The 24,770-nt window shown below is 35.4% G+C and overlaps 3 protein-coding genes across 10 annotated transcripts in view; 1 reads left to right on the top strand and 2 right to left on the bottom strand.

Moving 5' to 3' along the window:
• Positions 1-1,675: 1,675 nt before the first annotated feature.
• Positions 1,676-14,000, bottom strand: E(bx) (nucleosome-remodeling factor subunit NURF301 E(bx)). Its single transcript, XM_076899352.1, has 27 exons — positions 12,422-14,000; positions 11,886-12,168; positions 11,596-11,804; positions 11,154-11,507; positions 9,903-11,084; positions 9,589-9,779; positions 8,886-9,509; positions 8,576-8,760; positions 8,182-8,500; positions 7,773-8,082; positions 7,559-7,694; positions 6,765-7,042; positions 6,518-6,658; positions 6,314-6,421; positions 6,032-6,216; positions 5,712-5,957; positions 5,393-5,606; positions 4,957-5,319; positions 4,655-4,834; positions 4,332-4,562; positions 3,904-4,213; positions 3,609-3,810; positions 3,208-3,470; positions 2,967-3,134; positions 2,692-2,887; positions 2,532-2,616; positions 1,676-2,409 (listed from the first exon to the last, which is right to left on the bottom strand). The coding sequence occupies exons 1-27, from the start codon at positions 13,470-13,472 to the stop codon at positions 2,207-2,209; spliced, it is 8,217 nt and encodes a 2,738-aa protein (XP_076755467.1). The 5' UTR covers positions 13,473-14,000; the 3' UTR covers positions 1,676-2,206.
• Positions 14,001-15,119: 1,119 nt separating this feature from the next.
• LOC143426143 (putative aminoacyl tRNA synthase complex-interacting multifunctional protein 2) lies at positions 15,120-17,228 on the top strand. 2 transcript variants are annotated; one of them, XM_076899351.1, is made up of 4 exons: positions 15,120-15,418; positions 16,290-16,439; positions 16,509-16,719; positions 16,840-17,228. In XM_076899351.1, exons 1-4 carry the CDS (start codon positions 15,254-15,256, stop codon positions 17,202-17,204), a joined length of 891 nt encoding a protein of 296 aa, XP_076755466.1. In that variant the 5' UTR covers positions 15,120-15,253; the 3' UTR covers positions 17,205-17,228. The 2 variants fall into 2 exon arrangements, with proteins under 2 accessions (XP_076755466.1, XP_076755465.1); XM_076899350.1 differs by having other exon boundaries at positions 15,120-15,436.
• Positions 17,229-17,864: 636 nt separating this feature from the next.
• Sdk (sidekick cell adhesion molecule) overlaps positions 17,865-24,770 on the bottom strand; it is a 41,939-nt gene continuing 35,033 nt past the window's right edge. For 4 of the 7 annotated variants that reach the window (XM_076899341.1, XM_076899348.1, XM_076899343.1 and 1 more), the window contains 15 exons: positions 24,455-24,683; positions 24,076-24,378; positions 23,786-23,966; positions 23,485-23,700; positions 23,204-23,400; positions 22,934-23,130; positions 22,618-22,857; positions 22,351-22,548; positions 22,131-22,272; positions 21,741-22,019; positions 21,565-21,585; positions 20,852-21,009; positions 20,605-20,767; positions 20,165-20,493; positions 17,865-19,847 (listed from right to left, as the gene is read on the bottom strand). In XM_076899341.1, the coding sequence (XP_076755456.1) occupies positions 19,605-19,847; positions 20,165-20,493; positions 20,605-20,767; positions 20,852-21,009; positions 21,565-21,585; positions 21,741-22,019; positions 22,131-22,272; positions 22,351-22,548; positions 22,618-22,857; positions 22,934-23,130; positions 23,204-23,400; positions 23,485-23,700; positions 23,786-23,966; positions 24,076-24,378; positions 24,455-24,683 (3,096 nt within the window). In that variant the 3' untranslated portion in view covers positions 17,865-19,604. The remainder of the gene's footprint in view (positions 19,848-20,164; positions 20,494-20,604; positions 20,768-20,851; positions 21,010-21,564; positions 21,586-21,740; positions 22,020-22,130; positions 22,273-22,350; positions 22,549-22,617; positions 22,858-22,933; positions 23,131-23,203; positions 23,401-23,484; positions 23,701-23,785; positions 23,967-24,075; positions 24,379-24,454; positions 24,684-24,770) is intronic. The other 3 variants (XM_076899347.1, XM_076899349.1, XM_076899344.1) reach the window with 2 other exon arrangements.

The raw sequence follows: 24,770 nt of genomic DNA, 5'->3' as shown, positions 1-24,770 counted from the left end.
GCGATATGACTCGATCAAACAAACTTAAAAAAAAGGGCACATAACTCCAAGGGAACGCGCTAGCAGTTTAAACACAGAATACAGCAAAGAATTAAGCGGGAGGGGAAAAGGTGAAAGTTTATAACGCTTCGACAATGGTCGATACGTTTTGGAAAGACGTTTAAAAGTATGATTATGTCGAGCGGACAGCCTCGATAAATGAACGAGATGCATGAGACGCGATCACTTGGAACGAGCTTATGGTTAAAGCTAATGCGGTGTATAAATCTGGGCAAAGTAACGAACTATATGTATATTCTGTAATTAGAATAGAAAGTCGAAGATAAAAAACAGATCAATGCCAGATTCTATGAACTTTCAATTAAAAATACTGTACAAGCATCGTCCTGGCAAAAATGTACAATCTGCTTTCTTTTTTTTGAGCGATCTGCTTTCTCTCACTTAAATAAATGATCGACAATCGTCAATGACGCGTCCCGATGTTCGTGAAACATACATGTTAAATGTACATATACGCGGAACCACGATTCTTAATGTCAGAAACTGGATTTCCTTATAGAAATACTCGTTAGACCTTCACAGAATAAATCTGCTTGCTATTTTATATTAGATCATTAAAGATCTCTAGGTCTCCGACGTTTAAAAGTCAATATGCTACATACTTTCACCCTTGTATTTTGCTAGTGAAATATTAGAAGCAGTTTTTTGCTTCTTTTAATGCGAGTACGTATGTATGCATGTATCTATATACGTATATGTATATATATATATTTTTTTTTTATGTATTAAATGTCTGTGAAATAATATTGCTGCTTCATATCCTTTAAGAATAAAGAAACTGAAATATACTCAGACATGTACAACGCGATATAGTTTAGCAATTTTCACAAATGGTAGTTTAATAGCTAAAATATAAACAATATTTTCATCAAATTCAGTTTCTTGTGTTTAAATGACTTTTCTTATTTTTCTTTTTATATCCTCGTCACATGTGAGAATCAAAATTCTATGGCCTATTCTTATAGACACTTCTACTTGGATATATATATACAAAGCAGGCATCGCCCGCTTATTTCTTACGAACTAACATCGTACATGTTACTTATATAAACAATTTTATAGAAAATTTATGTGATAAAACAACATAATCATAGTTACTTGTGAGCACAATAAACAAATTTGTACAATTTATTATGCGCTTGCTAAATAATTCTTACGTCTACGTTGAGAGAAATCTTGTTTCCATTCCTTATCAGATGAAATGTAATGACAACGATTGGACCATTTTCCACTTCCTTATTGAACGACAGTGAACCCTCGAATTGGTGTTATGGTGTTTTATCCTTTCTCATTTAATTTTTACGATTTTACGAATTCTTTGCGTTGGCTTTACTAGAAACTGATTCGTTCTAAACGCTCAGTGGCACTGATTTGATATATTTGTTATTAGTCTTGTAACATGCACAATTACATGTATTTGTTATACATAAATAATGACACTTGCGCCAGATACATGAATTCTGAACCTGAACTCAACTTATTAATCATTTTTTGTAAAGAAAGAATACCTTTTTACTTTTTCATACAGTACAAGTAAATCGGTATTGCGCCTCTTCACGGGTATAATCTACTTTTCATATCTTAATAGTTCGTTACTCCATGTTGATTAAAAAAAATGATACAAATGCTGTAGTTATTTAGTAAACTAATATTTTATTGTTATATATAAATAAACAAATAGAAGTGGTTATTAATATGTATTATATTCCAAATTTAAGTATAATTTATAGTTTTACAATAAAAATGATACGTTTGCAAATAATAAAGGATGTAATCTTTTTCAATATTTCCTAACTGTGTATCCATTAATATATAATTATATGCATTCATTAAGACTAAAATCTTACAAAGTTGCGGTTCAAAATTCACTGTACGGCACTGCTCAAATAAAGTTTATTTACGCGAGGGCAAATCAAACGTTTACACAATTCTAATAAATAGTGAACTTATACGTCCTACTCTTAGATACTTATGGCTACTTTGAATGTCTCTTTTCTACTGGCACAGATTATTTCTGTTTCTTTTTTCCTTACACAAACGATTGTTGCACAAATTAAATCGCTGATGCTTTGCACTTCCACTCCTTTATGTAGTTACAGATTTTTTTCTTGTTTCTATTTCATTTTTTTTTTTTTTTTTTGATTGCTTACTTTCCTTCGGAGAATTTCTCTCTCAAACTTTTAATCTTGTGAACAAAATAGGTTTCTAAAGATTCTGCACACTTGAAGAAAGGTGATTCTTTCGGGTTATAATAACGACAATTGTCAAATATTTTTGTCATATCTCCAATGAATTCACTTAATTTCTTGTAAGATTTGTCATTTATCCTCAATTCTATCGTTTGCAGATCTGTAAGGGCGCAATTAGTGGAAATAATATAGCGAGAAAGCACGTTATTTTTCTCCCCAATAAAAAGTATTCAAATTCATATTCTATAAAAGTTAACCGATATTATATCAAGTAATACTTACCCATTGGCTCTTTTATAACTTTATAATAGTCAGGTGCTTCATTTGGATCTACAGGTTCCATAAATGGCCAAGCACTCTTGTGTGCCTAAATATTCAATTTTATTCGTATTATCGATTCAATTGAAAATGTCATTTACTATTACTCAGAAGCAAACCTTACCTGTATTTGCTTAATTAATTTTTTTAAAAGATCAAGGTCTTTTGCGTTAAGATTTTTCATGTTGGCAAAATTAACAGAAGAATTTCGTTGACAATTTGGACAAACATATTCATCGATATTATCCGCTTCCGACTGTAGAATACCTACGCATCGGCCATGGAACCAATCTTGACATTTGTCGCAACAAATATAAAATCTATAGAAAAATATAAATGTTACATTCATTGTTTTTCAGACAATTCAACAAGGTAATTAACAAATAGTTAGTGACATACTGAGATTCGTCATAAGGCTGTTTACACAGACAATATAACTCTTGCGTATCTCTCGCGTGTCTGCATTCTGTACAAACGAATTCCGAGAGAGTTTTGCACATTTCTTCTGTAATTCCAACGCAATCCCCATGGAACCAGTTATTACATAAGTCGCATCCCACGTAGAACCTAATTTGATACAAAAAAATATACAATCGTTAAACTATATACATAGCAAGGAAAAATCGTTTTCAATACCTACTTTGTTTCATCGTATGGTGTTCTACATAAACAGTATAATTTTTCTTTTTTAATTCTATTCGCTGTAGCTGCTGTTGATGCACCAGGGGGTGTTGTATTGTTTCCTTGTGCTTTATACTTCTTTGGTCTTCCGCCTCTGTTAGGTGGACTTGCTTGTTGGGCCACTTGAGCGTTTGCTTTGCGTTTTGCACTACCCACTTTCACTTCGTCTTGCTTATGTCTTTCTGCTTTTGTTCTTGAGGCTAATTCTGCCGATAAGTCCTTCTACAATTATAAAAGGCGAAAGTAGACATACATGTAGACGAAAATATATATCGTTCTCTATTAAAAATTCTTATTTTTTAAAATAGATTGTTATCTCTGCGTCAGTGTGAATGGAAAATTATATTTGATACAGCATACCTGAATGTCTATTTGTAATTCTTTTTCCAGCAACGCTCTCTTCTTTAAAATATCTTTCTTAAGTAATTCTTTATGTCTGAACAGCAAAACTTGCATTCTCGAATGCACTTGTTGCTTTCTCCGTTGCTCTTGACTGTCTTTTAGTTTTGCTGCTCGTTTTTGTGGTGTTGATTCATTTTCTGACGTTTCAACTTTTTGTATCCTATACGATACAAAAACGGCATCGTTAAAGAAACTTACAGATGTACAAAAAATGCTTTTCTATGTAATAATTGTTCTCACGAATGAAATTTACTTTGGAGTCTCGCGACTTTCTTGTTTCAGCGCGAGTTTCTTCCTAGGTGTTTCTGCCCAATCTGAATCTTTATCATTTGCCGTTGACTGTATGTTTGTAGACGAAGTCGTTGTTGGAATGTTAGAAGGCGCCGGTCTTTTACGCGATGGAACACGCGGAGTTGTAATTGTAGGTGTAGTGTGTGTTTGATTAGTGGTCACTGAATTTTCAACACCACCTTTCATCTGCTTCTCCTGATACCGTTGTAGTTGTAAAAGTTTTTCTTCTATTTCCGGATTAAGATTTTCTTGTTTCAATGCATTCTTGATGGCTGAAGATTTTTATAACAATCGTTAGAATAGATGGAACGAAAACCAAAACTATTCTAATGTTACTATTATAATTCCATTGGTATCAAGCAATAAAGATAGTATTAATTAACAACTAACTTTGTTGTATGTAATCAGGCGTTAGAATAAATTTGTTAGCCGAGGAATCGTTTCCTTCTTTTAAAGATTGCAAAGGTTGCTGACCATTAGCTACATTCGTTTTTTGCGAATCCTCTTCTGTAGTCACATTAGGTTGTGCGACCTGTTGGACAACTACTTTCGGTTTTTCAGGAGAACTCGATGTCGCTGTCGCTGGAAGCTCTGGAATGCTTTCTGTTCCCGTTTGTGGTTCTGTTAAAGTAACGTTGTTAGTTATATTAAACGCTTCAATCAGAATTCAATGAAAAATTTAAACAATTATAAAATCATGTATGAACACAAACCAGTTGCTGCTGGAGGTGAAACAACTGGCTGTTGAGTAGTTTGTGGTTTTGCCGTTGGTGTAGCAGGAGTATTTGCCGTTGTAGAACTTTGAATCGACTGTTGACTACTAGGTGCAGGTTGAACAGCCAAATAAATTTTCGTAGGCCCTAGAACTCCTTGTTTTCCGGTAGTAGCTTGGGCTATAGAATACAAACATTATAAATACGTTGATCGAGTCTTTTGATATATTTTAGAATTTCTAATATTATATATATGATAGTTTACAAAATATTAGTAAGTCATCTCTGTTCTTAAATCGCACCTTTAAGCAGTTGTTGTTTGACCTGCTGCTGTACCATAGCGAGTTGCTGCGCTGTGAAATCTGCACCTTGCAAACCTTGTAGAACTATACGAGGCCCTTGAGTAGTTTGTATTACTTGCGCGGTAACGCATTTAATGACAGTTCCAGGTGGTTGGCCGGCTAATAACGATGCTTCCACGCTTCCAGGTGCTGGGATATTGGAAGTCTGATTTGTTGTGGTCGTAGTAGTAGTTGACGTTACATTTGTTGACGCATTGTTACTAATACTATTATTTATTGTATCAGTTGACGATCCTGTTGTTGTAGCTGTTGCTTGAGTAGATTGCAATACTGGAATTGAAGCATTTACAAAATTCCATTTTACTCGAACAATCTTACTTAAAGATTTGTTTCTATTGAAATATTTATTCTTTTCGTATACAAAATTTTGATATACCTTTAGTCGGTGTTATGGCATTTTTTACGATGATACCACTATTCGTCGAATTTAAGTGAACAATTTGATTGCCTGTTGGGGTACTACGGATTACCACTTGATGACCACCGATTGTCGTTAATTGAGCTTTGCCCGTTGCAAGTTGTTGAGCCAAATTAGCATTAGTAACCACTATTTGATTTCCACTAATTACCTGCCCACCAGAAGATATGACCTGTATTATTAATGATACATTAGTACCGAGAATAACTTGTTAAAATTGATTGTACATTACGTACAAAAGCTGTATAAAATTAATACTTTAAGTGTTTATACATACTTGTGCACCTTGTACAATTTGCCCGGTATTGGCTACTACAATAGCATTCTTCGTTGGTTGCGTTGGTGTAGTGGCAATAGTTACAGTAGTTGCTGACGAACGTTGAACTGTTTGCTGCGATTGCGCTTGTGATTGCTGAACAGGTTGTGCTTGTTGCGTTGCGTTGGTGGCTGCTTTAGCCGGGCTAGTTTTAGCGTTAGCTGTTGTAGCTACTTTACCTGTAGTTGTCGTTGTAGTTGTTTTTGCCTTACAAAAATAATTTCATAAATTGAGAATCGATTGTTCTAATTCTATTATATAAGATATGAATAGAGATCTACCTGCGTAGTTGTACTTGTCCCGCCAGTTTGTGTAAGAGTAGTAATTGCTTGCCCAGTGTTTAATACATGAAGCTTTCCGTCGGGCATTTGAACTAACTGCTGACCAGGCATCAAACCTCGAACTTGTAACTTTCCATCGGGTCCTCTTAAAATCTGTACCTTCTGTTGTATTTGTTGTACAGGTGCTACGTTTCATAAATATAAGTTTAATTAGAAATAAATCGAAATTTAATTGTTACTACTGAGGGCAGTCAATGAATTTGATCAATATTATAAATGTACCTGCTTGGCCAGTAACTTTAATTAAAGACTGCTGATTGCCGGTTTGCAACTGAGCTTTCGGCAAAATGCTCGTAGGTCCCGAGACGACTTTTGTTGTTCCATCAGCAGCTATTATAAAAAGAAGACAAGAATTTATAACTATATAATTATCAAACAAGTGTTACATTTCGTACACATTTCGTATACATTTAAATCTGTATTTACATTTTGCCATATAAATACGCCTTGTACCAATGAACGTCTTGTTCTGAGCAGGGGTCGTCAAAAGTGAAGTAAGTTGCGATTTCGTTCCACTGTTTGGATTTGCCGGTATTGCAACTTTTGAAACTAATTTAACCGTGCCATCTGCGATAAATTATCAATATTTTTATGCTATAGAAAACTAGCTATACGATATACATCATGTAAAGAATTATAATGTACATCAAAGTAATTAAACGTTTGGTTTTACCGTGAGCAGAGTTCGCGGTAACTTTGACAACTTGCGTTGGGGAACCAGAACTGGCTGGACTCTTCAGAGTCTCCAATGCTCTTTTCTGTTGATGGGCAGCTCTTTGCATGCGTAACTGCTGTTCCATCTTTTCTTTGATTTCCTCGGGCGTCGCTTTGACGCTTACCAGCTGATCACCGATACCGGAATTCGAACCTGCGTTACGGTTCGAACCAACCGCGGATTGTGGCTGACCCGATCGACTCCTAGTAATAATCTGGGCATTAGCCTTCTCTAACCTGGACAGGACACACACCAAGTGGAGGGTTAGTATCAAATGGTGTTAAATAAGGATAGGTCAGAATTTGAGTGAAGTTGTAAGGTATAAGCATCGGGAATGCAATCTTTTTGCAATTACGAACGAGATGTCTCGCTAACACGATGTTGCTTATGCAACGTTGTGGACGGGATATCCTCTTTTTTAGAATGCGAGATATTTCTTTCGAAAAGTTTCACCGAAGGATAGATGAAAAATATCTCGTCCATAGTTTTGCGTGAACAGTATTGTGACGAGATACGTATAACAATGTATAAACCACACTGTAACGCGGAGGAATTTTGTTCAGAGCGTTGCATAAGCTATATAAGGAGCCACAGCTTGTTATCATTTCTCTTTGTTACTAGTTCAATTCTATCAGAATTGTACTAGTACGTAATGCACTGTATCGTAAGAAACCGATGTATTATATATATATAAAATGTTAGCGAGTAAGAAAAATATATTAGAAATTAGTTAAAATTTTTTACGAACGTACCTATCACCGTACTGTTTAATCTCCCACAATTCCAGTTTATCTTCGTCGACCCATTCCTCTGTAACTTGCGGTTCGGTGCTCTGTGGCGATTCTGGTCGTTTTCTTTTTCTTAGACCACTCCTTATAGATGTAACTTCTATGAGACAAAAATATAATTAGTATAAACACGGTCAAATTATATTAATTTATATATTCATTCATTTATTGTACAAACCTCTAACTTGTTTTGGAAGTTCTAAAGGTATAACAACTTTTCTGCGTAAGTACTGTGTTTTATCTAAAAATTGTCCAACGTGACGGTGCTTTAGAATTTCCAGCGACATAATTTCTGTATCTGTTGTAATCTGATGTTTGCCATCTGTGGATAACGGTTTCGCAGCCATATCGTCCCATCGTAGACATGCCCATAATATTCTCAACTGAAGAGCAGCCGCGGCCAAAGATTTTATACCAACTGTTCTGTATAACCAGCAAGTTTTAAACAACGGTCTGGGACATGGGTACGGCCACACGGACATGTTTGCCTATATTCATGAACAAGTTTTAATTACCCGATAAAAGTACTATTTCATATTTAGCCTACAATTTATTGGTAGCGATGCAAATTTTACAAGAAGGTATACCTTAGCCATATGATGAAAACCTTGAACTTGTACTCGTGCGCCGACTCTTGCCAATTTACGCAATTCATGTTGCGGAAGTAACAATATACTACGATGCTTATTTTTTGTGCAAAATGTGGAGCACAAGGGATACTTAACGCGAGTACGCTTTTTCTTTCTGTCAGCCAAAGAAATTGCAACTTTCTTTAAATAAACTTTGCCCTCGGTCGAAGTAGTGGAGTATACTCTTTCTGTACCATCAGCATTTAATTCTTTAGCCATTGTACTTCTTTGTACGGTTCTTCCTCTTCGATTAACTATCATTGTTTTTTGTCCCACACTGTTAATATTGTTAAATAGTTAAAAACATGATGGTAAAATATTTTACTAATATTATGAATTTTTAAAAAGTTACCTCGTTTTAACTTCAGATGAAAATATAACCGAATTCTGAGAAGTTTTATTTTCTTGCATGCTTTGTACAACGCCATCGACTGTTTTTATAGTCTGTTGCGTTGTAGTCACTGTAGTGGTTGTAACTATACTATTAGTTGTGGTTACTACGCCAACGTGTTCTGAACTTGATTTATTATCAGCATTCTACAAAAGAAGTGCAATTTCTTTGTCATACCTTACAAATTGTGAATAAATTAGTTAAGAGCAAAATCAAAACATATCACGATTTCTAAAACACTCTTATACATTAGAATAACTTCGTAACGTACCGTGTTAGGTTCCACTTTTATTTTCTTGGTAGGAGGCGAAATAATTTTAACATTCGTAGCTGGTGTTTCTTCAGTACAGTGAGTCGCGGATGCAACCGCAGATTCTAAATCTTTCCTGATTGCATCCTTTGCTTCATCGCTTCCTTCTGTTTTTGAGCTTGCCTCCAATGCTTGTGTTGTAGCTGCACTAATTGATGCATTCGACGATGACTGATTATTATTCAAAGCGTTTGCCTTTCTTAGCAATGCGAAAAGATCGAGTTTCAATCTTGCTTTTTGAAGACATATGGGAGAGTAACAAGTGGATGTTAAACTTTGCGCTGTAGTTGTAGGCTTTCCTAGAGGTGCTGTCATGTTGCAGTATCGTGAATAGCATCTACCACTTTTACTGAGTCTTATTATGTTTGCATATTGAGCTTTAGCGTGTTGAATACGCTTTCCTATTGCAGCTAGCATTTCTCTACCTGAGGTAGATACAGGTTTAGGCTGTTTTCCAGCAAGGATACTTTGCAAGGAATTATCTGCCCCATCAGTATCACTTTCTTCATTATTTTCTATATCAACTTCAGAATCTCCATCTGCCTTTTGATTTGTTGACTGATTTAATAGTTCTTTCGACTTCTCCTATATGATTATACATAAAATTCAGAGAATAAGTAAATAATATTTAGAGTCACTTTTATTTTTGAAAATATTTACTTACAGACTGTAGTAATCTTCTTTCTTCTAAAAGTTTTAAATGGGTTCTACGTGCCAGAAAATCATCAATTCTTGTCTTTTTAGCGATCTTTGGATAATGAAGTCTTCCATTAGTAGTTAACGCCTTGGTAATATCAATCTCCTCGAATTCCTTGATAGGTGTATACACTTTCTCAATTTTCATACCAGCTAAAACTAAAAGAACAATTAACCGAATTTTTTAGTATTCTCTTTTTTTAAATTATACATTTAGAGAAATGCATTAAGAGAAATTAATTCAGATACTAAAAAATAATAAAGAATTGTTATCACACGTACATGATAAGTTCATCTTTGTTTCTTGTTTAATCGATGCTGACTCTGTTTTTGTTGTTGTTTCTTCCGTTTTTGTAACTATACCTTTGTTACTTTGTGACTCAACTGGTTCAGTTTTTATATCCTCTTCCTTGCACTCTTGCTTTATAGATGTATTAATTGATGTGTCTTTTGATGTTTCTTCCTCCTTAATCTCTTGTTTTATTTTAATGTCTTCTTTCTTAGGGGTGCAATATTCCTTTATCAAAAATTCATATGTGGGAGGATCTAGAGCCAATATTTTCAATCCTTCTTGATCTTTAATTTGTACCATAATTTTTTGAGGACCCATACGAAGGCCCAATTTTGACATATCGGAAAATCTATAGCGGCGACTGGCAGACACCCACAACCATCCACCTTGTCCGTGTACTCGATACTCTTCTCCTTTCTGTTTCCACACTTGATGTTTCAAACCCAACGTATATTTTACAAAATTGAACAGACGATTACGCTCTTCCTCATCCTCTCTCTCCTTTTTATCTTTCTTATCTTGACGTTTTTTCTCTTCACGTTCAATGGCTGTTACCCTCTGCAATTTCACGTGTCCAAGTTGATCGTGCCATACACTAGCAAATACCACCGATTTAATGCACGCCTGAAGTACAATAAGCGCACGTGCAAAATCTCTGGGGAAAATGCAAGCACCTACTGCCGTGGCCCAAGGTTTACGTAACAGATGCCAATTAGTATGCATGAATGACAATTGAATGCTACTTTCGAGTTGAAGAATTGTCTGACGAAGCGTGCTTACTAGAAGAGCACGGGTTCCTGTCAGGCTTCCTACCCACTTAAATTCAGAGGCCTGTGTAAGCGAAAATTTGTGCGACAAGTGCCTCTTCTTATCACGTTCCTCGTTCCGCTGAGCTTTATTCAAAGCAATGGGATTAGTGCTATATTGATTCACATATGATTTAAAACTATTATCCATTCCTAATTTGAAGAGATGCGTGCCAGAAGCTATTTGATGGGCTTTCTGTCTTGTTAATCTGGTACCATCACCTTCCTCTTTCAAACTTTTATCTAATTTTTCTAGTTCTTCCTTTGATAACTGTCCAGTACTACGTTTCTTTAAATCGTCCATATTAAATGTTCTTGGTTGTAAAGAACCCGTTTTTGACCTTGTAACAATTGTATGTTTTTTTCCTACAAAAAAATAAAGATTTATCAATTATCAATTATTACAATTAATTAAAATGTAATTGTGGAATTTACCATCTTTTCCAATTTTGGAGATGGCCTCCTCTCCTTCCAATACTTCTTCGTCGATTTCTTCAGATGACGATGTGCCAGTTTTTGTATCCTTGTTTCCATCTGTTACATTGTTATCTACACCGTCTCCCATACTCTCTGTAACTGGTTTTTGAGTATTTTCTTTTGTATTTGTATCTTCAGGCGGTTTTGTTTCTTGCTGTTCAGTAACAGCTGCTAATTGTTCTTCTAGAGAATCTGTACCCTCGTGTATTCTGCGCACCATTTCTTCAGCTTCTTGCCTTTGCTTTTCTTTTTTCTCTTCTTCTTCTTTTTCTTGTTTCTCTTGACGTTCTTTTTGTAATTTTTGTATAAGACCTATAAAACACAAAGTATTAAGTAAGAACAGTAAATATTACTTTGAAAGAAATAGAGATAAGATTGGAGGAAATATAACGACACTTACTGTTTTCTACTTCTAGATACGACTTTTTATTACCCTTGTACTGATTAGTAATTTGTTCCGTAAGTTCCATTTGTCTCACAATTTCATCTTTGTAGTCTGACAATTCTCTAAAAAGGGCAACTTCCATTTCATTACGATCTAAGCATCGCATTACTTCTTCTAGTTGTAAACGTGTGCTGTAATACCAAACTTCACCATCTTCACTTTCACTGCAATTAGTATTTCATTCGTTAACATATAAAGAAACACGCAAGACAGAAAAAAAATTTATTTTATCAATATCGACTTACACAAAAACCCTTCTTGCGAGAAACCAATATTTTCTGCCATGTCTATCAAACCCTAAATGTTCCTGACGACACAACGAACCATTTTTTTCAACATCAGGTATACAATCAGCAACTCCAGTAACTTTGTGAGCCTTGCATGTACTACATTGCCAATCCTCAGTAGGAACATCAACCAAAGGAGGTTCAACGCATTCTAAATGAAACACTGCAGGACAGGTTTCACAACACAATAAATCTCCAAGGCGGTGACATACTCTACAGTGATCATCATAATGCATATTTCCTAAAAATAATGACAATTTGTATGTATTGGAAATGTTGCACTAACATAATAGATTACTATGAATATGTACTCGTAACTTATAAAATAAAAAAATATGTAAAATATATATATATGTAAAAATGTGTATCCCAGCATGGCCATAAAAATTTTTCCTGCTGATGAAATAATAATTTACGACTACATACATGTGCAATTGTATACAATTGTGGAAGAGAAGAAAAGTGAATAAAAGAAACAAGGCAATATGAAATACCATTTGATGTACCTTCGTGCAGCAGGTCTTCCCTTACTGGATTTGTAATTAAAAACTGATCGGTTAAAAACTGTAGCACCTTGATCCTATCTTCGATAGAGGTAAAGGGATATTCGCAAGTTGATAAAATATGTAAAATATTTTGATCGAACGACTTGTCACTTTCTACGTATGAGCGTAATGTTTCCGGCCAGGTAAGAGAATCCACAAAATATAAACTAACGTTCACAGAGTCCTTCTGATCGAGCGGACCGAAGTGTGTTTGCTGAGAATCCTCTTCTCTAAGAAGGGCTTTAATAAGCATAATATGTATCTCTGCCAACAGATTGGTTTGATCCTCGCACATGAGCGCGGCGCAGAAATCCTCGAATCTGAAGGCCGAAAGGCGTACTAGAGTGCGAAAGTGTCTCAATACTTCGTAAATGGACAAAGATGGCATAACAAATTCTCTAGGGACTAATAGGTCGTCGGATGATTTTGGTAAGCTTAAAGGTGGCAGTTCCCTGTTCTGAAGCCATAGCGGCTCCGGACTCGGCGGCCTCTGCTGACTGAGCAGCGTTTTACGGGGCGTGCCACTGGTCGTGCTATAACTGGAGAGAGAAAAGTCACTGTCACTGGATGGATCCGGTTCCTCTATGCTCTCAGATGAATCGACGTCGCTCTGCAGAAGATCGTCTTCAACTTCACTTTTTTCACTAGACTCGTCTCCAAAGTCCGACCCGTAATGGTACTCGGAGTCGTGGTAATCAACGTTCGGATTGTAACCTCGGCGTTGATACGCGCTGGAACTCGAGTGGCCGCCTTTCCGCGAATGTCTGTCCCTGGGCCCACGGGATTTTCGAGTTCGCGTGCTCCGTCTGCTTTCCTCGCTCTCGACCGGCGATGACGGTCTCGAGGGTGTTGGCGTGCTCGGCTGGGAGTTCGGCGTTTCCGAGCCCTTGTTTTGCAGGTATTTCGGCTTCTTCATAAGATGGTATTGAAATTTTTTGGGCCTTTCCATGACAACCGATTTCGGCGGTCGGCCCCGTCTCTTCGACCCTCGCCCCGTCATTGTCTGTCACACACTGTCAACGAAATGGCACTTACTTAACACGTGGTTTGTGGAATCGCGCGCTTGTAAACAAATACAAATGACACCGTAGCAATGAAATGGAACCCATGTTTGTACTCTGATCTTTGCGCCATTTTTCGGCTACGGTCACGTGACCAAACACAATTCTTTCATGATTAACGTCTCGGTACGATCTTGCGTGGCTTCTACCTTCCCGTTTGCGAACGGCTATCACTTTCCCGTATCGATAAGGCCCTGTTTTACTATCAATTACGACCAAAATAAGTACAGAATCATTCACTGACGCGAATGTAAGGGGAATTTACAATATCTGATCTCCTAAGAGAGCGGTGCTGCAATTGGTTCATCGAATCGCCGCCATGTCTGCCCTCGAACGCATCTACTCGGAAAGTAGACGGAATCGCTCCTGAAATTTTCTTTACCCCTATTTAGAACGATCTACGGCTCGACACGTCCCCCTCGGTTCAATTTCAATTGGATTCATCGAATCTAGCTACCGATTGATCGCCTTTTCCAATTTCTCACGAAACGTACAGAGGATCCAATCGCTTTCACCGTAACTACACAAGATCCTGTCAGATCAACAATAGGTGGCGACATGCGCGGTTGGAAGAACGCGATTCTAACCGCACTTCCGATAAATATGCTTTTTTTCACACTCCTTACGCTCCCTCTTCACCGTGGTTATTACTATTTTAATCCGATACAGTTTTTACTCCCCGTTAATTGCACCATTTATTTCGATCAACGATCAAACGAATTCGCTGTTACCCGCAAGAGGGAAATCTAACCTTAGTTATAGAGAAGCTTCGACAGAGGACACCACTATAATTCGAAATTATACGTCGTTTCGTCGGTACACATTTTTTTAACTTTTAGACACCACCCTGCTAACTAAAAATTAATCTTCTTAATAACCTGCAATTTTTTTTTATATGTTTACCATCCTATTTAATTAACAACAAACATCAATTAATCGAAAATAAATAAACGACGAACGCGACATCTTCCCAGTTCGGACGAAAATTCCCTCGATTTTAAACGCACACTTTGCAAAATCTTTTCTGTACTATTGATGTTTGCCTTTTACATATTTCGAACGATAATGTATGCCGATCAAGTAAACTTTCTTAAAGTTACAGTCCTTTTATAATCGTTGCGTTTTAGAAACGGCAAAAAATGTGTTACTCTTACCAATCAAATAACTGTATACAGGAATATCGCACGATATCATTCCTACTTGAATATAAACACTTATTTACATGGAAAAATGAAAGAAATCGTATCACAATTTACAAAAGCTATTTATCGGCAACAATTAGTCACAGAATTTTATATACATATCACAATAATGCATTTTCGTTTATCGTATCCTAGATGAACGAGGAACTAATCTATCTTTAATCCGTCGCTCTTACGAGTGCGAAGAAAATCGGGATAATTTTTCGACGAGGAGCGTACGGGGAAACGCGTGAAATAATATCGTCGAAAACAACATAAGATCCTCGCATGATGTAATTTCGTGAAAAATAATGGCGCCATCTTTGAAACGGATGTCAGTGGTTGGAAAGCATTGCGGGTAGAGCGGACGGCGTGAGGGCACGACGATCAGAGAAGGTAGGGTTGGGGGGGTGGAGGGATACAAGAAAAATGGCCGTCTAGCGAAAATCGAGAAATACGAAAAACGAACGAGAGTGCGACGATTGTATGTGAATACTCGCCGGTATTTTTGATGGATTAATTACCGAGGGACGAGCGAAATGCGGAACGAAATGACGATGTACACGCTGAAACCTGTCGTTACCCTGCCGCGAACGTTGCATCATCGTAAAACGATGTACGAAATGCGAAATATTCACGAGGAGCGATCAACAGACAACCATACGGAAGCCGTGAACAAGATCGTGCCCGATATCACTGAGCAGGTTATCAGCTTTTTAAAGGTTTTCATCATTTCTGTTATCCTGTCGAAACGTGAAAGAGAACGTTGCTGTTTAACTAGAACCGACGGTTTTTACTCACGCGTTTATTAAGCATGGTGGCTATCAATGTTTCTTCTGTCTCGAGCTTGTTGTGCATGACTCCTCCCAAAATTTCCACAAGCACTAATCACGATCGACCGGGAATATGGTTCTACGGGCTTGATCGATGCTTGCCCCTCCAATTTTTCATCTAACAGGACACTACGCGGCAACGTTACCGAAAAATTCAGTTCGCTCGAAGGATAAGCGGGAACGCGGTGATAATTATTATAGAAGAAGGGCAGGCTTACTAAATTAGAACTGCACTGAAAGCTACAAAGTACTGTTGTATAACCAAACACATGTAAAACCTAACCCAGTAAAAAGATGTGTCTCACTTGTAGTTGTTTACTGCCATTAATCAAATGAACAAGTGTGTTGAATCATATTCTTTTTGCATCATTTTTAGACATATATGTCCATTTTATACTGAGTGCCATTAACATTTTATAACTCAGTTCAAAGTTTCTAGTGCACATTGTAAAGGGAAATTGTACTGTTATGAGTATTATAGAGAGTTCTGAGCCTCAGATTCCAATCGGTTAGTAGAATTATATTGGTGTAATATGATTTTAGTAGGTTTTGTTAGTGCTGTTCAAGAAATGGCAAAATTTCTTTCATGTTTTCCAGAATCTCTAACTTTCAATCATCGAATCCAATATAGTAGTATAGAATAATTTTAGTTTTGCTTATCTTCGCGATATTTATAATTTAACAGACTATAATTTTACAGTGAGCGATGTTGCATGTACAATGAAGAAACTTTTCATTCCAGAGTCCAATGCCTGAATACAATGCACTGGAAGCACGCCAAGAAAAGATATTAGCGCAACTTGCGGAGCTTAAAAAGCAAGTTTCGGTACTCTCCAATTTCTTAAAACAGTCGAATCAAGTCGCCGTCGATGATAGAAGTAATGAGACTCAGGTAACGTTAACATAAGTGTAACAAAATATTTAATCTCCTTCGAATGAAAACTAAGAATAACTTTCATAGGAGGCGGTTAACGAGAGTCTTATCATTAATGCGAATCCGAAAAGGCCACCTTATTCTATATCTGCATTACAAAAAGTGTGGAAAGACACGGACATAAACGTGCGAACTTATGTTCATTCGAGCATTGACAAAGAAGGGCCTATTAGTTATCAACCATCCACTTGTTCCTCCAGGAAAAATGTTATTAATTTATCACTGATCTGGAAAGATGGTAAACTAATTACATTCTTACATCTAAGACATAAAAAATCATATTAATATAAGGTTTGGATATGTAAAAAACATTTACATAGAAAGAAATTATGTTCATGAAAGGTTTCATTTTTTTCAGTCGAGGATCTGCAACTTGTATCTGGCCTACATAGTTACTGTATAACTGGTGAAACAAATTTCCTAAGATATTTAAGTAGGTTAATAAGTTCGCACAATTATGAAAATTCTCTCTGTATAGAGAAGATAAATACAACTGACTTAGTACTAGATTTATGTCATTCATTACATTTTGAAGAATCGTCAAAGAAAAAACAAGAAATATTGTCATTGATAGCTGATAAGTTAGATACAAATTGGTCAGGTGAGAAGAAACCTGATATAGCAGATATTGCTGTATGGTGTACAATTAAACAAGTTTTTCCAAAGAAATGTTTGCCAAAACTTACTAAATGGTACGAAGCATGTGAAAAACTTTTTGTATAAATAAATATCTCATATTAAAACGTATTTATTATTTATTTTATATGAACACAGTTTCAATTTTGTTCTTTGAAAAATATTCCAAAAACTTAGCGAACATATCATCGATAAAAATTACGTATTAAAAAATGCGATGGTAAACAATGCGTTGATAAATTTATATAAATTTTATTAAAAAACTAAACGTGTACTTGGAATATCTTGTACAAGTGTAATGTATAATTTCAGATATGTTCTGTTTAAATCTTTTGCTAGTACTTAGAAATGCAGGTAAAAATAATTTTATTCTCGAACTAACGCTTATTGGCAGTGCGACAGAGATGATCATATTTTCATTTCTGAGAAGAAAAAATGTTTATGACACAGGACGGTAATGATTGATGACTGATACTAACAAATAGTCAAAATTAATGCTATATATTTAATAGAAACTAGAAAGCAAGTTCAATGCGTAAAAAGACATTATATAATGATAAGGGTATAAAAATTGATTATTTTTTTTTAAATAAATGTTACTCAAATAACTTGCCATCTAGTTTATGACACATATTGATCACGATTTTTGAGTAGTAATTGATACTATGGCCATAATTAATTGAAGTCAATCATCCAATTTAAAGTTTAAGTATAGCTTATCAACTTTGCCTTATCGATCAACTACAATTAGTAATTGTTTTTTCAAATGTAATGAAATTCTAGCTGCCACCTTCATTTTCAATAATAAATCTTTAAATTTTATAGCATATATTGTCGAAGAATATTCTTAAAGATTTATAGTTAATGTTTCTATGACTTCTTAACATTCTGTTTATATAATTTCTATGACCTTCTTTCTTTATTATAAAATTAATATATAGCGAGGAAAAACATTTCACGTGTCAATATCAGTCTGAAATGTTTTTCATATTTAAAACAGTAGTTTTTACTCTGACAGGATAATTACATCGAATAAATGCATTATGCTAAAAAATTACTGTCCTAAATCGAGTAAGTTGGTGTATAATAATGTTATACAATACTGTATGTGTAATATTATATACTACAAAAATGAATGAATGATATTGTTGAGAATTAAATAAATTGCATATGTATATTTTATATGCAAATATCGATACGTTAAAGCCAGATCATTTTCCTTTTCATTCTGATTTGAAGAAAAAAAATAGAGCATGAAATAACTGATAAGCTTCTACTCATGGAAGTTAAATACATGTTTAAGGGTTATTCAGCATAAAATTTTATCTAACGTTTCCTTGGCTGTGCACTAAATGTACATGTGTTTGTATCATTATTCGCTATTTCGTAATTTATGAGTTTTATGTACATTATACATAGTAATAGTAAGAACAGAATCATTTAGAAGTAGAAATGCACACAGGCACATTTTACATAAATGTCTTGTATGTTTACTATTTAATCAGTACAATAGTATTATCAGATTAATATTTAGTCTATGAAAGTTATTTCAAATTGATATGATAGGCCTGACTGTAGATTGTTCAATAGTACACTTAAATCAATGTCTTACATTGTACAACTTTCATTTATAGCACAAATCTCAATTGGAAATATTGAAGAAATTTGTCTATTCAAGACAGAGAACTTATAAGTGATATTGCGATCAATAATTTCATTGATTACATAAATATATTTTAAAGAAAGATTGTAATTTAATTGTTTTTATCATATTTTTTAATATAGTATTAAAATATTATTTTACTTTTTAAATTTATAAATTATATATTTGTTTCTGGCAGTTTCTTTGTTTATGTATTGTTTTTTCTTTTATTATTAATAATATTGTTCTGCTGTTTTTTTTTTTTTACCTACGTTATATTAACAGATCGCTTTCGTCAACGTACACCCCGCTTACAGTTCAAAAAATGCATAAGTATAACATTACTCGAGATCCATGTGATACTTTTTTTTCTGAACTTCACTTAATAAAAGTAAAAAATACCCATTATACACGACCTTATCTAAAATTATAAATAATATTATGTATCTCAATATATCACAATATGGTGGTGCCAGAAGCATATTAAAAAGTTACTATACGAAGTATCAGCGTGTGTGAAACACTCGTGAATAAGTGTTTCAACGTAAGTCTTTAACTCTGTGTACTTCTCAATATCAGTGCTGAGCTATTAAAAGTTCTAACTAGTCTACTTTTTGTGAAAACGATTCTAGTTTCAACGACCAGTCTCTTTTTATATACGCGTCTAACAATTAAACAGTTTCTGTTAAAATCATTAACTTTCTTAATATGCATTTAAAACCAATAATAGATGCTCAGCGTAAATTTATTTCACCTTAATCGCATAACGATAGTAAACGTCGCTATGCTAATTCGGCACCCTACCTACTTAATAAAAGTTTCAATTCTTTATTATTACGAACGAATTATACAAACGACGAGAAACCAGGCAACGGTGCTCTCGACCTTGCCATATTATTCATGATAATTTGACCCCCGTTTAAACTGACAACAGCACTACCTTCAGGTTCAGAATCAGTGTATGACGAATAATTTCTAACTGGTTTTTGCCTCTTCCACGACTGTCTCAAGGAATCATTAACGTTAGCGTAATGATTTACAAAGGAATGTGGATCCGACTGTACACTTTCGTTCTCACTCTCAGATCCCTGAAACATAAAATGTAAAAGTAGAATATCATCTGTTATATACAGTTAGCATATTTAAGTGTTGCAATGTCATGCGACACGATCGTGTCGTTCGTATTGGTTGGTCACGCAAAAGTTTCATCAGACTTTTTATCCGACATGTAGAAACACGCGATTAAAGTTTGTAAAAATTGCAGCAACTATAAATATCCACTATATAATATCCATATTACGGAATTTCGCAGATAAATCGCATCAAGCAAGTCCATTGTAGATAAAATTGAATCCTAAAATATTCCACGTATGCCACTGAAAACGATTAAGAAGAAAAACATTACCTGCGAGTCTGTTGAACTAATCTCAGAAGGTTTTTCTGTAACGCTACTATCGTCAGGGTTTTCATCGTATCCTTTCAGACTTTCTTCGTCGCTATGATAAGCGACCGAGGCTGGCGATGGTCTTGGAGGCGATTTACCTAACATCGTTGGAGGAGGAGGATGCATAGATTTTCTCGCCAGAGTACTTCTTTTACCTAAAGTACCGCAAGCACTGGCCATATTCATAGCACCACCGCCTCCTTGTCTTGATCTATAAAGTTCTAAATCAGACTCTTGTCTATCGTCTGTGTCCATTGCCATAGACTCTTCGAGTGTCTTTTGTGCTTCTTCTAAAACAATTGTTATACGATTAGTTTATGTAATCTTCAAACTAAAGTACTTAGCAATCCGGTGACTGAGTCACTCGAGACGTAGAATGGTTCTAATTTGTAAACACTTACGTTTATATTTATAACTTTTACTTTTCACGCATAGCACCGCTATGACCATTATAATAATTATAATTGACGCAGCAGCTAAAGTGACCATAAACCAAGTTTGCCTATAAAATGGTTTATGTTGCAAATACGCATACTCGAGGTATAGCTTTGATGGAGTTAATATCTGGAAGAAATACATCATATTGTCGTTAATGTGTAACGTGCGCAAAATTATTTGCAAAAATATATTTTCAGCCATATTATTTACCGTTTCTGTGGAATAGGCTGGATAACTAATTCCATAGCGATTATACGATATCACTCGAAACAAGTACGATGTGGATGGAAGTAGATTTTGATACGATACCGAATACTCCGTCAACGGTCCGTTGCTACTACGTACTATCGTTTGCCAACGACTGTCATCTATAATTAGAAATATAATGATAATATTTATTTGATTTTGGTAATAGAATCGTAAATGCAACTGGAAACTTCTGCAGGTTTTCTCAAGATTATGTGCTACAAAAAAAAAAGAAGATATATTATGGTTTCCTTATCTTTTTCTTTTTCTTTTAAAGTGATAATGATCGAAAACTTGCGAAGTTAAGCTGTATGTTCTATGTTACATATTTCGAGGAAGTTAATGAAGTATTAGACGTAGGAACTGGAAAATTCAAACTGTAGGAATATCGTTATCTAACACGTAAAACTTCAGCTATTCATTTATTATACAGTAAATTATATAGCAGCATTCAAAGTTAAGATGATCGATGAACTTCTAATTGAATCCATGGAAAATGTCATGCTATGACATCATGCAGTCAACAGTTACAAATTACCACTAAACAAATATGATCACAGATTAATTACAAAAGACAGAAAGCCACGTTTTAACGCTAACAAATGATATTTAACTCCTGAGATCATCTAATCGTATAAAAATCGACGCTCAATATATTTACGTGCATTGACACTTACAATGCTGCCACTCTTCCATTGCTATATGATTATAAAAAGGAGAGAATTAGTAATGCAAATAGTACTATCTGTAGTTCGAAATTTATAATTCTTTTCTTAAATTTTACAACTTCTATTTCAGTTTCTCAAGTATCTGACGAATTTACGTATTTATTAAAACGTTTTATATTATTTACCTTTGCGCCGGGTTTCGATGTAGTACCCTAGAATGGGTCCTTTCCCAGAAGCTCCGTTAGTCCACTGTAATTCGACACTGGACACTGTTTTAGTCACGGCAAGATTACTAGGTGCCATTGGCGAACCTTCTTGCGGGCCCGTCGTGACATTTCCAGATATGGGCGGGCCAAAATCAATGGTCTGTGCTCGAATCATAAAAGTATAAGTTTCTTCTTCTTCCAAAGGTTGAATTAACAAGCTCGTTTCTGTCACTTTCTGTTTAACTTGTTTACTAAAACCTATGATGAAGTAAGATATGATGTATGAGTAACAAGAACTATAATTGTGGATACCCGGTTGTTCACATAAGATTTAATTCTGTCGAGTGTATGCTCGTATTAAAAACTTACGATCGTTCTGTTCAGCTGTCTCGTACGTAACGATGTAACCTATTATTTCACCATTCCGTAGCTTAGGCGCTTCCCAAGAAACACGAAGACTGGTCATTGTAATTTCAGAAAATTGTAGATTATATGGTGGTCCAGGTATATCCTGCGAATAGAATGGAGTACATTGTTGTAAACAAAATTAGTATAAGCTTGCGTTAAATTCAGTTATTATTAAATTTACTTGTTTAGTTCTAACGGTGATGGGTGGGGTTCGAGGACCATCGCCAGCGGGATTGAATGCTAATACTTGAATACGGTACTCTGTATATTTATCCAAGAACACTAAGCTATGTGTTAAATATGACGCTGGAACAACTTCTATTTCTTCTTCTTGTTTGTTTTCTAGTTCTTGGGGAGAATCGGTAACTAAATAGAAAATCTGAAATAAAGGATGTAAGTAAATATTTGATAAAATCACAAATGTTAGCACACGAGAAAGTGTATTTACTTTATATCCTAATAAATCTCCATTTTGCATATTGGCTTGTGGCGGTTTCCAACGTAAATGAACTTCCGTCGATGATATCGGTTCTGCTTTCAAATGCTGGGGTTCTCCCGTGGGAACTGCTTCTCCTACATATACAGTCACTGGTGGACTTGATGGACCTTCTCCTTCAGAATTGAAGGGAAGCACTACTACCTCGTAATATCTATCTTCTGTTAAATCGCTCAAAACAATTTTTGTAGCCTATACCAGAAAGAAGAGTTAGTGAACTTTATAATTTGAAACTAACTTCAATCACATCTATAACTACATTTATCACCTTTATTCCTAGAACTTCTTCTTTTGGTGTATCTTGAAGGGCCGTCGGAAAATCAGAAACTGGTTGATAAATAACGCGATAACCACCTGTTGTATGGTCTCCGCTCCAATATACTTCATCTATAGCGTTCCAGTGAACCTCTATACTAGATGTTGTTATTGGAACAACTTTCAACCCAGTAACTCCGCGAGAAGGTGCTAGAAATTCAAATTACAGCCAATAGAATAAATTTAACGTAAAGGATGGAATGTAGTGATGAATATTGTTTACCCGCTGGCAGAGTTTGGACTTGAACAGACTCTGTGCTCCAAGCTGATGGGCCTATATCGTTAGTTGCTTGTATTCTAAATTGATAAAATGTGAACGGTTTCAAATTGTTTGCTGTGTATGATGTTAAAGTTGGTTCTACCCTTTCAGGGATAGTTGTGAACGGTCCCGAATTTTCTGATTGTTGTACCGTATAATATCTACGGATAAATATCTTTCAATTATAACTATTACAAATATTAAAGCTTACGCATTAAATTTAAAAAATCGAATAAAAAATTTACCTTAGTGGCGCAAATCCATCTCGACCAGGTGTCCATGTAAACGTTATCTGTCGACTTTGTACTTGCGATCTACTAACTTGTGGCATTGACGGTGCTTGCGGACGTTCCCTGTTATTTGTAGTAAAAACAAGCGCGTACGCTGTTTTCCCCCAACCTAATCTCGTTTGTGCTGTTACCGAGAACATGTAATACTTTTCTGGCTCTAATCCAGTCGCTCTGAAAGATATAAGGACATACAGACTTCCCTATCGATTTCTGATATTTACGTCGACCATGGTTTTCCAATCATCGTTAACTTTACCTAAAAGTTCTGTCCGATGCAGGGAATTCCTTCGAAAATTGATGATCTTGACTGTTATTTAAATGAAACATAACTTTGTAGGCGAGTATTTCTCCGTTTGGATCTTCAGGAGTATCCCAAATAATGCGAGCAGTGGTCAAGCTTACATCAGGAAATGATACATTCGATGGCGGTCCGGGAGCTAAAATATTCGTTTATCTGGTTACCATTATAAAGGAGAAATTGAAGCTACAATAAATTCTGATCACCGACATGTAACAATATCCTCTTAGTACAGTCATAAGACTTACCATCTTCGTATGTTTGTACTCTAACTGGCGGGATGCTCAGAGTACCATCGCCAAGTCTTGTATAAGCTAAAACTTGTATGTGATACTGAACAAACTTTCGTAGTTCTGTTAAAGTTGTTGTAAACGTAGTATTACTAGGAATGTTTTTATATTGGAATGCTGATCTAGCATTTGCACCATAATAAACTTTAAATCCTTCTATTTGCCCATTCTGATGTTCTATAGGAACGTCACCCCATCTAACTAATATAGTCGTGGAGGATGTTGCGTTTGCTTCCACATTAATAGGCCCCATTGAGGGAACTAAAGGTAAAATTACGTATCAGCGAATAGAATATTCGTTAGATAAATACACACACGCGTATGTTATACATTTTACCTGATTCACGAGTTCTTTCAATAGCCTTTGGGCTCAATGTGGATGATCCAACGTCATTAAGCGCCTGCATTACAATTTCATAAAGGGCATATTCTTCCATGTTTTCTAAAATATAGGAATTTGCTGTATGATCCTCTATAGTTATACTTTTCGATTTGTTCGTTCGAACTTCGGTGTAAGTAACGTTATATCCCCTTGGATTGCCGTACCACTCAATTTGCTGCAATGGCTGTTAAATGAAGTAAAATAAGAAATACGTTAATAATAAGGTGGAAGACTGTAAAGAGTTGTTATACATTATTAAACCTGATACTTA

The sequence above is a fragment of the Xylocopa sonorina genome, chromosome 8 (assembly GCF_050948175.1).
Source record: "Xylocopa sonorina isolate GNS202 chromosome 8, iyXylSono1_principal, whole genome shotgun sequence".
Taxonomy (NCBI): Eukaryota; Metazoa; Arthropoda; class Insecta; order Hymenoptera; family Apidae; genus Xylocopa; species Xylocopa sonorina.
This window is presented reverse-complemented; position numbering and strand designations above follow the sequence as displayed.

What these genes read in the sequence shown, in the direction of transcription:
- LOC143426143 (XM_076899350.1), top strand. Translation starts at nt 15,254, where the DNA reads ATGCGGAACGAAATGACGATGTACACGCTGAAACCTGTCGTTACCCTG. An exon ending in ATAGAAGTAATGAGACTCAG is followed by an intron (nt 16,440 to 16,508) that starts GTAACGTTAACA and finishes TAACTTTCATAG; the next exon opens with GAGGCGGTTAACGAGAGTCT. An exon ending in ATCACTGATCTGGAAAGATG is followed by an intron (nt 16,720 to 16,839) that starts GTAAACTAATTA and finishes CATTTTTTTCAG; the next exon opens with TCGAGGATCTGCAACTTGTA.